Source organism: Syngnathus typhle, linkage group LG4 (genome assembly GCF_033458585.1).
Source record: "Syngnathus typhle isolate RoL2023-S1 ecotype Sweden linkage group LG4, RoL_Styp_1.0, whole genome shotgun sequence".
In the NCBI taxonomy this organism is placed as follows: Eukaryota; Metazoa; Chordata; class Actinopteri; order Syngnathiformes; family Syngnathidae; genus Syngnathus; species Syngnathus typhle.
Window position 1 is genome coordinate 22,141,032 of NC_083741.1, and position 16,146 is coordinate 22,157,177.

At 42.9% G+C, this 16,146-nt stretch overlaps 2 protein-coding genes across 3 annotated transcripts; both read left to right on the forward strand.

Moving 5' to 3' along the window:
- Positions 1 to 536: 536 nt before the first annotated feature.
- Positions 537 to 4,690, forward strand: obi1 (ORC ubiquitin ligase 1). 2 transcript variants are annotated; one of them, XM_061277397.1, is made up of 6 exons: positions 537 to 657; positions 840 to 975; positions 1,468 to 1,559; positions 1,765 to 1,986; positions 2,125 to 2,213; positions 2,819 to 4,690. In XM_061277397.1, exons 1-6 carry the CDS (start codon positions 586 to 588, stop codon positions 4,044 to 4,046), a joined length of 1,839 nt encoding a protein of 612 aa, XP_061133381.1. In that variant the 5' UTR covers positions 537 to 585; the 3' UTR covers positions 4,047 to 4,690. The 2 variants fall into 2 exon arrangements, with proteins under 2 accessions (XP_061133381.1, XP_061133382.1); XM_061277398.1 differs by having other exon boundaries at positions 540 to 652.
- Positions 4,691 to 5,561: 871 nt separating this feature from the next.
- Positions 5,562 to 7,507, forward strand: pou4f1 (POU class 4 homeobox 1). The gene is made up of 2 exons (XM_061277399.1): positions 5,562 to 5,799; positions 6,156 to 7,507. Exons 1-2 carry the CDS (start codon positions 5,677 to 5,679, stop codon positions 7,155 to 7,157), a joined length of 1,125 nt encoding a protein of 374 aa, XP_061133383.1. The 5' UTR covers positions 5,562 to 5,676; the 3' UTR covers positions 7,158 to 7,507.
- The last annotated feature ends 8,639 nt before the right edge of the window (positions 7,508 to 16,146 follow it).

Genomic DNA, 16,146 nt, shown 5'->3' on the forward strand with positions numbered 1-16,146 from the left:
AGACACGAATAAACTAAAATTAAGGTAAAGTACACATTGACACAAGTAAAAATGATAAATTGGGTTACTTTTATTATGAATGCAAATCATTACAAAAACAAACTATAATTGGGTTGAAAGCTTAGAAAGGATTCCAATTTATAGTCAGAACTGAAATCTGCAAAGTACCGTTACCAACAAGATGTACTGGGCAGGCTAACGAGTTAGCGGAAAAATGCTAATTCGCGATCGTGCTAAGATGCGAAAACGGACTTCTAAAGGAATGTAAAGGAACATTTGGAGCAATACTACATTGTCCTAAATGTTAGATACATGTTCCCTCAATTTAGAAGTTTTATTTTGAGTTTTAAATGACTTTTTAAGTTGGAAAAGAAAATCCGCGATGCCGTGAAGCCGCGATAAACGAAACGCGAAATAGCGAGGGATCACTGTACTTATATTTTGCATGGCGAAGTATTTTGGCCTGTAAGTGATTCCGTAGTTCAATTTGGGATTTCCGCGTCATATTTGGCGCGCCTTTTCCGACTTCCGGTTGCTTCATTTGAAACTTTCAGGAAGGCGCGTGTCCCGTTCGTCCTCGAAGTCATGGCTCTCAACTTTCAAACTTCAACACTTTCTTTGACTCTGCCGATATCGTGTCAGATATGCCTCGGTAAGGTAATTATCGTTCTCCTGAAATTTCGTACAGCTACAAAGAGTATCCGTGCAGTGCAAGAGTGATCAAGAGAAGCCGGAAGCGTTTGTGCATGCACAAACGTCGGCTGCAATGTAGTCCCGAATCTAATCGACCGGTGTAGCTCAAGCAAGACGTACCGAACGGACTCTCACTTTTTTTGCAGGTCAGACAGCCGGTCATATGTGGCAACCATCACGTGTTTTGTTCGTCTTGCATGGAAATGTGGTTAAAAAAATCAAGCCAGTGTCCCTCCTGCAGACTCCCTATTACGTCAGAGAACCCCTGCAGAGAAATTATAGGTGAGTACACAATGCATTCTGTAGCAAATCAAATGAGATCCAATAGTTTCCAAAGTTTGCAGTTTCAAAAATATTCATGCTCCTGCACACAGCCAGCGGGCAATGTTTTTAGAATCTATTGTAAATGTTGTTTTGAGGTGCAGTTAAATTGCATACCTAAAGCTATGCCTAACCGGTTGACCTTATAGTATATATCAAAACAGTGGTTGGGTCTTAAAAGTATATTTAAGTAGGATAATTATTTCCAAGATAAGAATTATTAGTCCTTCCCTGGAAAAATTGACATTGTTTCAGCACTGATGGTAAATACACAATGGAGAAATTGGAGGGATTGTGTAAAAGCAGTACATTGCACTTCTGTTGTCTGCGTGTCATACTTGAGTGCTGATTTAATTATGAGCATTAATTTGTCATTGTCAGTTGAACAGTTGCTATCTGGCTAATGTACATGTTCAGCCGCTAATCTTAGTGTTATTGTGCGTTCCGTTACAGGAGGTACGAATGAGAGTGATCATGCTGAGAGCCCCTCTGTGAGAAAATGTCTCAGGAAAACTCGGGGGGAGCTCCTTCTGCGAGAATATGAGGTATTGCACCATCAGGTCAAATTTGTTTTTCTTGACAGTTTTTTTTTCTTTTTTGGAACACAAACAAATCATTTGTTCCACTAGACTTCGGACTCGGTTTTCATAATTTCTGCACATCTCATTTTTTCTATTTATTTTTAATGGGATTTTCATCCACTATGCACTCGTGTGAAAACGTGCATTTTATGCAATCGGTCTTTGCTAGGAAGAAATCGAAGGCCTCGCCCGAGAGAACGAAGAGCTGAAAACCAAAAATCAAAATCTGGAGTTGCAATTGAGGACAGCTTTGGACCCCTGCACCATTAGCTCTACGCAAACCGAAGACAAAAGAGTGGATCCGAGCTTCATGGAGGAATTAGCAAAGAGGCTGCAAACAGCCCAAAATGTTTGCGATGAAGTCAAACAGGACATGAACAAACTTAAGGAGGTATGCAAATATTTATTTTTTTTCTTTTTGGGTTTAATTTAATTTTAATTTAATTATAATAATTTTAATAATTTAATCAAGTATGCAATCAAAAGACACTCAACAATGAGAGCTTATTGTTACTCTTGCCATCCTCAGGCTAATAAAACACTGCGATCTCAAAATGTTGACTTGGTACAAGAAAATATGAGACTGAAAGCGGAGGTAGTCAGTCGATCTCCACAGAAGTAAGTATTTCATATTGGAGGACGATTATGCTTCTGGAACAGAGGTGTCAAACTCATTTTTGTTGTGGTGTTCTTCAGAGGGCCATTATGACTCACCTTCTTGTAGTATAGGCTACACAACAAACCGATGAATAAGTGTTGAAATCAGAGACGAGGAAAAACTATTCGATTATTTAAAAAAAAAAAAAATGGTGGTAAACATTTCTAGCAATATCTCTATTTTTTAAAAGTGAAGACAATTTGTAATTTTAGTATTGACACATAAAGTCGATGCACAATTTGTCTTTGTGGGCCATATAAAATGATGCGGCGGGCCATATCTAGCCCCCGGGCCTCGTGTTTAACACCTATGTTTTAGAACAAGAGCAGTCTTTTATTTTGCAATACTTCATGTCTAGTTAAAAAAAAATATAACCCTCAAAACACATTTGTAGTACAAGGACACAGCTTGTTCAAGTGAAATATTTTAGGCCCACTGCACACTGGTTTTCCTGTCAATCCAAAAATAGGATGAAATAATTGATCAATTTCAATCTCAAAGTGCAAAAAGGGTATTGTTGTTGAACTTTCACCCTAAACACGATTAACCCCCCCAACCCCCCCAGGTTTGGTCGTTACACTGTCGCCGCCTTGGAAGCGAAAATCCAGCAGTACCAGAAAGATGTAGAGCATTTAAGGAAGGCTCTGGAGCGCAGCGACCAGTACATTGATGACTTGGAGAACCGGGTGCGGGTGTCTGAAAAGAAATGCGCAGAGTTGCAGGACAAAACCAGCACGCCCGGCCTCGAGTCCTTCAGCCAGCAGCAACGGATCCAGATGATGATGAGAAGCTTGAGTGATAACGAGAGGGGCTCCATTTGCAGCAATCCCGAGGCGGATGCGCTGACATTTTCCAAGACTGCCAGTTTGATGTTCTTACCGTGTGGGGATCACAAGGACCCTCCCAAAAATCCTTGCGGACTCGCCCCGAAGGCAGAGGACTTAGATGTCACCACTTCGGACTTGTTGCCCTCGACCCCCTCCTCTGCCTTCCGCTCGCTGACGCTTAGGAGCCCCGGCGTGCGCGAGAAGAAAGTTGCGTTCAGGCCCGCCACTCATCTCAGGAGGATCGATTTTGACGACGTCGCCGGTCCGGGGAAGACCGCCGCGGAACACCAGCTTGCTTTCAATATGCCTCGAAATATCGAGGACGCTGAGCTGCTAAAACCTGTTTTTTGGGAATCTTGGAAGTTCTCCAAATCAAATGACCCATCATGTCCTGGCCCGAGTAAAAAAATATTGTCCGCCGATTCGACGGCCGACAATTTTGTTTCCGACGAGCCCGATAGTTTCCAGAAGTCCAGCGAGGCCTCCATGGACGCGGCTTTTCTCAACAAAATCTCAGAGTTGGACTCCATGATGCTGGACGTAGAGAGCTCCAGTAGCCGCGGTTCTCAGCTCTCCCCGCCGCCCTCCCTTCCCGCCGACTTACACCAAACTCTTGTCCCGGAACCGTGCTCTGGCGTCGGAGCGCTCTTGAATATCAAGGAGGCTTCCGGAGGCGGATGTCCTCCGTCCCCGGTTTCAGATGCGGACGAGAGCGGCGTGGATCGCGGAGGGACGTCGCATACCGAAGAGCTCTCTTTTGATTTGCTCTTTGATGGCGTGGAAGAGTCCCGGGCCGGTCCCTCCGGCTGTGTCAGTCCAGCGGGTCACGACACCTGCTCCCCCTCGAAAAAAGCTGCAAACACATCAAAAGACAGACACGCGCTCAACACTGGCCAGCCAACAAAGAGGAAGTCCCACAGCCCCTTTAACAGCAGCAGTCCAACCAAACTTTCAAAGCTCATGTGAACACGGCTGTGCGTATGTCCTCTGCACTGAAACATGTTGCGCTTGTAAAATTTTGCCCATTTGGCTCTCAAGTCCAGTCTTGGCTGTCTGGGCAAACAGGAAAATCACTTTTTTTTTTTTTTTTTTTGTAAACCCCCCCAGTATAAAAAAAAAAAAAAAAAGATAAATAGATTTTAAAGTCTTGTCTGATAGCGTGAATGTTGTTAGCACTGCCTGTCTACTGTTGCCACTTATTGTTTGACCTTTTTTTGTCCTACATGTTAGTTATACAAGAACCTCCTGGGAAAAAAAAAGTAATAAATTCAAATGACCTTGCAATAGTTTCATTTTCTTTAATACCTAGTAAGGAGAAATGCCAAATAATCAAGATTCTGCCCATGAAAGGCGTATTTTCGCCCCCGTGATGCCCGTTGTGACTTTTTAAATTTTGTCATTTGAACTCAAAAGTGGCAATTTGACTGAGTTTGATGTATATTGTCATCACACACAACTATACACACACACACAAACACAGTAATTCAATTTTAGCAGAGCACTTTATTATGCAAATTTAACTCCATCACGTGTATTTCTCATACTGCTAATCACTGGCATGAAAATTTAATTGGACAACCGTTGTGGTTTGAATAAATGAAGTGTTAATTCATTGAGATGCATTAATTTAGGTGAAAACTGTACAAGGTTACACTAGAGTATTAAATCAGTTTGCTCAGTGCTCAAGCGGAGGTGATGAGCTTTTAGGATTAAGGTGATTTCTTGGCTAACATTGTAAACAATCTCACGTTTAATTTTATTGTTCTGTGTATCAGCGTGAGAGGTATAATTATTCCAGGTTCTAACCACAAAATTAGGTTAAATTTTAGTGTATTTATATTTTTCACTTTGTGAGGAATGCAATGAAATGTATTTGGACTTCATTCATTGCAAATCTTTCATCAAATAACATTGTTCTCATGATGCCTTGTTTATTTTACAAATACGTAGATATAGAGTTTACACTTGACTTTTTAACTAAACGAGAATTGTTTACATTTAACTACCGTTAAGTGCAAGTAAAGCTACTGTTGTCATGAACTAAATTTTTTATATTTACGCTCTTATTGGACTATCATCCCCCCCCCCCCCCCCCCCCATCATTAACGCTCTAAATTCTAACTGGAGACGTGGCTAAAATTGGATGGCCGAAGACATGAAGGAAACTGTTCTTTGGCTCCTTGGAGTGCAGCCCTTAAAATCCGCAGACGCCGCTGACGTTCGTGCCTCTGCCCCGAGAGCGTTTTTTTTTTTTTTTTTTTTTAAATCTGTCAGCCAGTTCGCTGCTCTGGCACTTTGTCTCGCGAGAGCAGCCGGGCTGGGCTTGACGAGATCTGAGGCGCTCAGGTGTAAGAGGCTCTCTCATCCCAGCAGTGGGAAACAGTAGACAGATAAGTGCGCGTGAGAGACTGCAGGCATCTCTGTGATCTCCGAGCTCAAGGCTCGACTCGGCGCACACAACACTGCGCACTCGGAGGCATCACAAGCGGATAGACAAAGAAGGATCACTGGCGGTGTCAAGGATTGTCTTTTCGGGCTCTTTTGGCCGTTTCAGCCCTCTTCTCTCGGCGCACTTTAATTGGAGAAGGTCGCCAAGATGATGTCCATGAACAGCAAACAGGCGCACTTCGCCATGCATCCCTCGCTACCGGAGCACAAGTACACCACCCTGCATTCCAGCTCGGAGGCAATACGGAGAGCCTGTCTACAAACTCCACAGGTAAATAGAAAATTTTCTTACAACTGGCACGGGTTCTAAATCTTGGGTTTGGAACTACGACCGTGCGTAGTTCCACGGGTCGCTTCAAGGCGCGCTGTTTGTGCGCGCTTGTTTTTTTTTTTTCCTTCCACTGCAATTTCTGTGATCTTTTTTGAAAGCACGTAAATGCTGGTTTCACTTTCATCAAGTGATTTTTATTTTGATTCTTTTTTTTTTTTATAAAACAAAAAAAAAAAACTCCCAAGATGCATATATTAATATTTGCCCCCCCTTTCCTGTCCTATAGTCTCGACATGCTCATATTAAACGAGCGCCTCATCATTCTCATCGCTTCTTTTGACTTTTTACGCCCGCAGCTGCAAAACAACATTTTCGCCAGTTTGGACGAGACGCTCCTTGCCCGGGCTGAGGCTTTGGCGGCCGTGGACATCGCCGTGTCCCAAGGCAAGACGCACCCATTCAAGCCCGACGCCACCTACCACACCATGAGCACCGTACCGTGCTCGTCGACGTCCACGGTGCCACTGGCCCACCACCACCACCATCATCACCACCACCATCACCCGAACCTGGAACCCCCGGACTTAATGGACCATATCAGCTCGCCCTCTCTCGCCCTCATGTCCAGCGCGCACGACGGGTCCGGTGGCGGAGGCGGCGGTGGAGGAGGCGGCGGCGGCGGAGGGCTCATCTCCACCTCCTCCGGACCCGGGCACGCGCACGCACACTCCCACATGCACGGCTTGAGCCACCTCTCGCACCAGGCGGCCATGAGCATGAACTCGCCTCTCACCCATCACGGCCTCTTACCGGGTCATCACGGGGGGAGCCAAATCGGCCTCGGGCTGACGGGCAGCGGGCTGCCGTCCATCAATGACTCGGACACGGACCCCAGGGAGCTGGAGGCCTTCGCGGAGCGCTTCAAGCAGCGGAGGATCAAACTGGGGGTGACCCAGGCGGATGTGGGCGGTGCGCTGGCTAATCTCAAAATCCCCGGCGTGGGATCGTTGAGCCAAAGTACAATTTGTCGGTTCGAGTCGTTGACTCTGTCCCACAACAACATGATCGCGCTCAAACCCATCCTCCAGGCGTGGCTGGAGGAGGCCGAGGGGGCCCAAAGGGAGAAAATGAGCAAACCGGACATTTTCAACGGAGGGGAAAAGAAACGCAAGAGGACCTCGATAGCTGCTCCGGAGAAAAGATCCTTGGAGGCCTACTTCGCCGTTCAGCCGCGGCCCTCCTCGGAGAAAATTGCAGCCATCGCTGAGAAATTGGACTTGAAAAAGAACGTGGTGCGAGTGTGGTTTTGCAACCAAAGACAAAAGCAGAAAAGGTTGAAATTTTCCGCCGCCCACTGATGCTAGGAGGGGGGGAAGAAAAAAAAAAAAAGACACGAAACAAGTGGCTGAATTTGGGGACCAATGGACAGTGACAGAAAACCATTTTCAGTCTTTTGTCTCCGGCGACCTTATAAGCCGGTGCGCAATGGGCTGCAGTCGTTCGAGAAGAGGCTTCTTATATATTCGTTATTTTTTCACGTTATCGGTGAATGTGAAGTATGCAAATATCAGATGACACCCACCTTGCGCCGTCCCCGTAACAAGGGAAAAAAAGTTTAGCGACGTCGACGTTGCCTTTTAAAACATGCGGGAAAAGGGAAAGATAGAAAGCAAGTTAATTTCTCCGAACAGGCCTATTATTTGAACTAATAGCCATTCACAAATTACCTCATTGATTGTAGTATAATGTTTTTTTTTTGTTTGACTTCTGTCGTTAAAAAAAAAACCCCACATGTATTTATTTATTTATTCATGAGTATTTTTATTTATTTATTTATTTATTTATTTATCTCTCTATTTTCCGATTAGGAGGCTGCTATAATTACAATTTCGTTGCGAAATCTTCTGGCTAAACGAAAATGTAGGCCTGCATGGAATTCTAATTCACAGGCAGCATTTGATCCGCTTTTAGGCTCTCACGTCTGCTGTGGACATATTTATTTCAATTTGCACAAAATACCCTTTATTTATTAGAGACGTGTTTTGTAAATACAAACATCACTTTATCACAAGATTGGAGTTGTGTTAGAATTAAAACGAAGGTGGAAACCTTTGGCACCACAATTCAAGGTTTAAAAAAAAAAAGAAAAAGAAAAAAAAATCAACCAGAGAGCACGAAAAGCCTTGTCTGCTGATGAAAACAAAACTGAAATGTACTTTTCTGTGTTTTAGTTTGCAGTGCAAGCACTCTATGCATTGGAAGAGGAATTATGAATATTCTTTGGTACAGTAGAGCTGTCTACTGCAATAGTCGAATTTGCCTTGTGATGGTGTAAGTCACTGTTAACTGCCTGTTTTCACATTACGATCACCACGTTGTTTGTCGTGTTAAATGTGAAGGAAAACGTTGTTGCTATGATTTCTTTTTTAAAACTTTGTGCACAAATATGTTTACAGAGCTGGGGCGACGAATGTGCGTCATGGAAATGTCTCTTGAACTCGGCTCTCCTCACAACTTGACCACACACACATTTGTTGTCCCCTTTTCTTTTGCTCTTTTACTTTCAATTGTATTTTTCATCCTGTACGCCAAATTCAACAGGGAGGTGTGTTCCAGCAATCTTCTAATAAATCGAAAAATTAATGTTTGCCTCTATGGTTGTAAATGGCCCACAAATTTAAAAATGGTCATGTGATGTATCAATATATTTAGCGTTGTACTATAAAATGCTTTAAATGAGTCGATCAAAAAGCTAATTAGTCAACTAAAGGTTGTTAAGGTCTCCGTTTGCTCCTTAATCTTAATAAAATATGAACATCTTCACAAACTCAACCAATTATGATATCATGATAAAAATAATCCAGGATGTTGATTACATGACGAGCAGAACAAGTAACGCATAATTGACATGCAGATGAGTTTTTTTTTTTTTTTTAAATAAGCATACACGAATTTTACCCCATGGAAAAAAAGCAATAATTTCGAAGCAGGAAACATTAATTTTAATTCAGACACAATGACTGAAGCTTGAGAGGAAAATGAAAAATGAAATGCTTGCTAAATATTTCCGTTTTCTCGCTGCCTGTTATTTTTTTTTAAAATATCTATTTTTCGGGGACTGACTTCTGAATGCAATTTCAAAAGGAAACGGCAACGTGTGTAATTTTGAAAAACTGTTTTGCTTTCAGGGGTAGTAGCATCACGAAGACATTTCCCTTTCCGGAAGAGACGTGAGTATAGTCTCTTACATCATTTAATTCATTTTTATTCTTTTTATTATTTCCTCACCAAAAACGAATGTTTCAAAACACCTTCAAATGCGGGTCGCGTTTGTTTTAACCCCGCCCCCCTTACATTGTGAAAATCCATGCCTCATTTGCATGTTGTTTGGAACGCCGCAGCTCCACGGCAATCATTTCAGCACCACGAACAGCTCCGCTGGCGGACTGAGGAGTGATGCATTATTGAAAAGCTCTATCAAACAGCTCTGGGCTGCTGTCTCGCTGCACAGGGGCCGTGGATGAAGTCGGACGCTCTGCCTGCACAATAGCCTCTAATATGTTAATGGCCGTAGGGGATGCCTGAGGTTCTGTCCCCAGCTGGCTCGCCTGCCATATGTTACGACAGAGGCCTCTATTAATCAGAGGCATATTTCATCAGTAACTTAACCGGTATCATAACCCTTAAAGCTCCATTCATAATGGGCTGAGGTGTCGTTACTGCACGGGACAGTCTGTGTTAGGCCTGGATTCTTCATTCTGGAATATTTAGGTGACATGATTCACCTTAGTTACCATCAAAGTATCGTTATGATTACTTCACGTCATATTTCCGTCCCCGTGTACAGTATGCTGACCGAATAGCAAAAATATAGCCAGGCTAACCAATTTGAAACGCTGTAGAGGTAGGGCAAGGTAGAAACTAATACAATTTGATGTGCGTAAAGGTGTAGATTTGTTAGCATAAATAAATAAATAAATAAATAAATAAATAGATAAATAAATAAATAAATAAATAAATAAATAAATAAATAAATAAATAAATAAATATAGTAACGGTGTAGTTTAATTCCCAGCCAATGACAACAGCGATGGAAAAAGGAAAAAAAGGGTTATTGTGGTCGTCTTTCGTTTTTCTGCCCCCCCCTCATGTAAAAACCAGAATATCCAAATGACAATATTTGCATCTGGAATTTGGGCAATGGCATGAGCATATAGAATTATAAAAAATCATTTTATTCGAGCATACTGATACATAAAGAAATATTTTTTTGCGCCCAGAGTTGAATATGTAACATATTTCGGCACTAAATAATAATAATAATAATAATAATAATAATAATAATAATAATAATAATAATAATAATAATAATAATAATATCCGTAATTATGATGATTATTACAGCTCCTCGTCTCGCCGGTACCCACGAGAACGTCTCATAAATGGGACACCTTCGGGCCATTAGTCAAGGCAGTAATTAATCTATAGCAAGGATGTAAATAAGAGGAAATTGGATTCCTGACAGATGAGATGTGAGCTTCTGTGACACCACGTACGTCGCCAAATAATGATTTGAGCGCACGTTATGGCAACGCGGCGCAGCTCAGATTTACGAGCGTCTGACTTTTTCGAGGCTGCGAGCGGAAGCCAGCGGGCCTCGGAGCTAATCGCAGCTGTTAGGCAGCCACGTCAAGATGGATGACATCATTAGAATGGTGCTAAAAGGTAAAAGAAACGAGAGCGCGAGCGAGCTGGCTCGCACACCGCGTTGAGTTTTTTTTCCTGACATTGTTCAACTTCAATGCGGTGTGAAGAAGAAAATAATCTGCGCGCCCGCATGTTGAGCCAACAATGCGCAGGGAGGCTGGCTGGCCTTTGACGGAAATGTCAAACTGGGGGATGTTGAGGGGGTAGATCCCCCAGATCTGCACTCATTTCCCATTATATTTGCTCAGTAATCCGCGGTGGCAGCCATGCATCGCCCGGGACTGCTTTGAGAAGCGATGCTGTTGACACACGGGTATATTTCAATCACAGAGGGTTCAAAGTCAGACGAACAACTTATTTGTCTAATAAATCCGCCATTTAGCAAGAAAAATATTTGATCTTGGGGGGGCTGACCTCTCGTCATGTAGCCACTGATGCTTCAAGGATATGCGGCTCGCCTGCATATCAAAATAGTGCAAATTGGATTCGCTCGTCTGGAAAGGAACGGTGCGAGTGCGCGCAAATATTTACGCGCTTGTCGGCAAAACTTGAGTTGGAGGGCACTAGTTGCTTGTCAAGTGAGTTTGACATGGCAGTATTCATATTAATGCGCATCTGATAAAGAGTTATATTACAAAAATAACATCAGCTTTCACCAAAATAACAAATGACAACTGTTCATCATTGTCTCGTGAAAGTTGTCTTGTAAAAGTTACTTCATTTTATAATCTATAAGAATCTTCCAAGTTATTACATTTTCCCCCAGTGTAGTTTGGTGGATTCATGTCAGCGTTTTGTGGTTTGAGCATGGCTCATTTTGCATTTTGAGTTTAGAAACAATAAAAGAAACAGTAGGTGGGCAAGTAGCAGTTTAATTAGAGTGCTTATGTCTGCTGGCAGCCAACTTGTGACCACATTAGCCTATGGTGTCCTATTTCATCGAAATGAAATTGTATGAGGATAACCCAAGACTTTTCTAATCTTGTTTTAATGTACCCTCACGTTTAAAATACCACCCCACCCAAATAAGCATCACACACGCACATGGTGCAGCAGTCATTTGAATAATATGGCTTGCACTTCTTTTTTTTTTCTTCTCACACAGCACATTTCTGATTGTTCATTCGTGAAAAATGTCCCATGCACGCCACCTAAAATTTTGAGTGGCAGTCCTCGTTGTCATGACCCTGACAAGTGTTCATTGAACCCGAGGACTGAACCCACTTCACTCCACTTGCATGTGCCGCAAAAAAAATCTAAATAAAACTAAAATTAAAAAAAAAAAAAATAATAATTAATTAAAATTAAATTAATTTTAAAGTCCAGTTGTAAACCTTTTTATTTTAGTAAAAGCAAAATGACCATGTATAATACTTTCCTCTGTACACACAGACTTCAATAACGAAAAGAGTGTTGGCCACCGGTTGTCCGCCACTACGCCATCAAATATTCATCACTGTTGATTAAACAGCCGGCAGCTGCTGATCGGCTGGGTGTCAAATTTGTATCCTGCTACCTCCATATATATATTCACACACGCGCGTGCATGCATGCACACACACACACACACACACACTGGACTGGAATCACAGTTGAGATGGTATGACCATGAAGTCCAACCTGCACATGTACTGTGAGTGTACATACTCGTGGTTGCAGTGTAGGGAGGGAGGGGGGGTACTGAGGCGCACTAAATATTTGATGAGTTTTTAGAGTAGAGGAAAGAATGCCCAACAAGGTTGGTTCAACTCATTTCTCAAACTATAGTTGAGGAGCATCACAGAAGAACACGCCCATGCACGGCTTTATATTACATTATGGCTTCCTCTGCAGACTTTTGGAATACTGCAAAAGCAGTCATTGGAAAACAAATGTCTGAGTGAGCCACAGACAAAGAGCAAGCTCATCTTACCGGTCATCGATCGCGTCCTTGTGATCCTATTGGCCTCTTGTTACCCAGACTGGAATATCATCCTGCGGATCGCGTTACTGGAATATTCGACACACGACACAGCTGTCGGATCAGCCTCTCAAAATGTCAGTCAGCCAGCCAACACAATACAAATGACAATTTCTGGGCCTAAAAATAGATTGCACACTGTACGGATGCAGCAGATTCGGTTTAAGGTTAACCAGCCCTGGTTTAGATGATGAAAAGCAGTCAAGTGGCTCTTAAATATATTCTTCTCCGTTCAAGCATATTGTGTTGTGTTGATAATCATGTTCACTGTCCCTGCGGGATCCCGTGTAAGTTGTAGCCATTTCTGACATCTTTCATCAATAGCACCTGTTCTGACATTGATTGTTCTGTTCCTCACTGCTCCTCAGCACGCAGGTGGTACGCTGAACTCTCCTGTTTATTACTCGGGGGACTCCATCGGCTCCTCGGAAGACTGACAGCTTTGACAGGCAGAGCCGGAGCTGACGCCGGGACGCGACTGATGAGCCTGTCACTCCGAATTCAGCGAAGCAGCCAATGCGCCCGTGTCATGTCGTCAGGCTCCATAAGCTAAGATCGTTATGCTTGTACTACAATTAGTCACGTGGTTTTGGTCAACCAAACATTCTGCTACTGCTGAAGGAAAAATGAAGTATCAATTTTATTTTCGTGGCGAAATGATTTGATTTGGTAGATTTGGGGTTGATAAAAATCATCGGGCGCAACATCAGCACAAATACCGTAATTTTTGGACTATAAGTCGCACCGGAGTATAAGTCGCACCAGCCATAAAATGCCCAAAAAAGTGAAAAAAAACAACATATATATGTATATAAGTCGCTCCTGAGTATAAGTCACCCCCCCACCCAAACTATGAAAAAAACCGCGACTTATAGTCCGAAAATTACGGTAATTTAGGACCAAATCAAGTTGAGAAAATTCCCCTCCTTCCTTGATTGACTGTTGTGCAACTTGATCTGTCGGCCTCCTCCGCCCCACCTCGCGAGTCCCTCACGCGGCCGTCATCCATATATTGACCACTGAGACAAGTGGTGAGTGGTGGAGGAAGAGAGAGCGAGGAAGGGGAGGTGATAAAAGCACTGAATAATTAAGAATGAAAACAGAGGAAATCGATCAAAGAGGCAAAAAAATGGACATGAATAGCTCACCTTGCATTGTTATGCAAGACGACAGCGGTGTCGAGGAGGCGGTCTTTTTTTTTTTTCATCTGTCTCACGTGAATCAAAGTCAATCCGCTAACTGCTTTGACTTTTAACTTCCCTAACCCTGATTTCTATCATAATGACGAGTAGCGCAGCAGTCATTTTTTATGTTAGTCAAGCAGATGTTAAGTAATTCTAATTGGCTGTCATAGACCTTTATTGGTCAATTAGCCGCTCGAATCAAGTGACTCAGCCTGATCTAAGCATCTTATTATACTCAATTAAAACAAATGCTCTCTGCGGCGGCGGATAGGTCTGAGAGGGAGCTCGCACCAGATACTCACTATATCATCAAGTAATTAATATTTTCATTAACTCGCTCTTTGTCGAGCTGTGACCTGCCTCTGATCATTTCATTTCCTCACCAAGGGTTCTATACTTTAGTGGCTCAATAATTACTTTGATTTATACAGTATCTGCCTCCTTTAATGAAGGCGGGCAATCACTTCCCCTTTTTTGCTCCTCGTGCCGAGAAGCTCGGCTCGCTCGCTTCTCGTGTCCAATGAATAGGGCGAGAGTAAGAATAGGCCTTGGTGATTTGAGACAGCTAAGGAACAAGAAACAGACACACGCTTGATGAAATATTTACACCTGGATCTTCGCGGGATGAAGAAGAGGGGCTCGAGCGCAACACGACAAGCAAACAAGGGCTATTAAAGATTGAAGAAATACTCGTGAGGAAAAATCTTGACAGACACATTTGGAGGTAAGATCAACTGCGAATGAATAAAAAACAATACATTTTCGATCGTAGTACCTTTTACTGATTTTGTGTTTGGAGTACAACAGATCCGTGGCCTATTTTACAGACTAGCTCTTCTAAAGACCCAAGCCCTTGAGCTAGTTCTGCATCAATGTTACCCCAGACTCAAGATTTCTCAAAACATCATTGTCAGCATAATACATACTGTATACAGAGAACAAGCCAGAGGGAAAAAAAAAAAACACGTGCAAGCATTGTTGTGTTGTTGATGGGCCGAGGCAACACCAATCTTCATTGGGAAATAGTTGTGATTATACCGATTGGATTTCTCATCAACGTAATCATTGTTTTGAAGCGTTATGCAAACAATGCAATGTATCTCAGAGCAAGTGATCAAGTGGCAACAACAGGATATAGTACGGTGGGTTTGTTTGAGCTCCCAGGCCAAGGCGAGAGGAGTCGTAAAGCTAATCTTCAGTGCCGCATTAAAACGGAGGCGAATTAGCGAGCAGGCCAGGCTGTCCATATGAGCCTCTCTCAGGAACATTTTGCAAACCCTGAATGCAGCTCTCTCTGCCATTTCCCCTTACTCAATTATTGATGGCAATTATCATGGCACACTTAGACTCCGCGATAACAATATATTCTTAACAAGAAGCAAGTCACTGGGCTTTGTGTCCAATCATCTTTTATTTCTTGGGGGATATGGTTTTTTCCTGCACCTCTTGAATTATTATACTGTAAATCACCTGTTACCAGAAGGGAATTTTTCATCTGATGGAATGGTCTGACCGATGAATGACAAATGAAGGGTTAGGGTTATGAACGGGTTAGGGTTGGGGTAGGTTAGGGTTCGATTAGGGCAGTGCTTGCAGCCACTTGCTAATCGTGCATGCGTGGCAAATCGGAGAATCTTGAGATTTCATGTTGTGGCATCGGCACATACTCAGTTTATGTGTGAGTTGCTGTTAGTGTTGGCTCGTGAGTGATTCGTTCTTTTTTCAGTTCATATGACTTCAACCAGTAGGGGCCGGTAATGCGCATTGAAGCTGGTGCCACCTCGCCGTAACTGAAAGCGAAGAAGAAAATGACGTAACGTCCCATTCACGAACGAGTCGTGAATTGCATTTCCGTTCACCGACTGAACGGATCTGTGAGTGAACGAGTCAGTGAGTGAGTGATTTGCATTTCCAGTTCATCGCAAGAACGGATCAGTGAGGGAACCAATCCTGACTTTCCCGTTTGTGAACGAGTCAATGGGTGAACTGCCTTCCCGCGCATCAACGGATCAGGCAATGAACGTGTTGCGTCTCCTGGCGTGCAATTTCACATTGGATTGCTGTTTTTATCATAGAAAAATTTGCAACACAGTTGCTCGTGTGCTGCCCCGTGACCATTTGCTTGTGAGCTGCTCCATAAAACCGTATATATTCCATGCAATGTCAGTGAGGGTTCCATAGTGTAGTGGTTAGTCCTCTAGACTCTCACCTCAGTGACCTGGGTTCAAATCCCAGTGAGACCTAAAATATTTTATCATAGAAAGATTTGCAACACGGTTTCTCCTGTGCTGCCCCATATAATCAACTATTTGTTTATGAGCTGATCCACAAAATCATACATAAATATTCCATAAAATGTGAGTGTGGGTTCCATAGTGTAGTGGTGACTGTTCTGGACTCTCACCCCAGCGACCTGGGTTCAAATCCCATATATATGGTTTTATCATAAAACCATATATATTCCATGCAACGTAATCAGGGGTTCCGTAGGGTAGA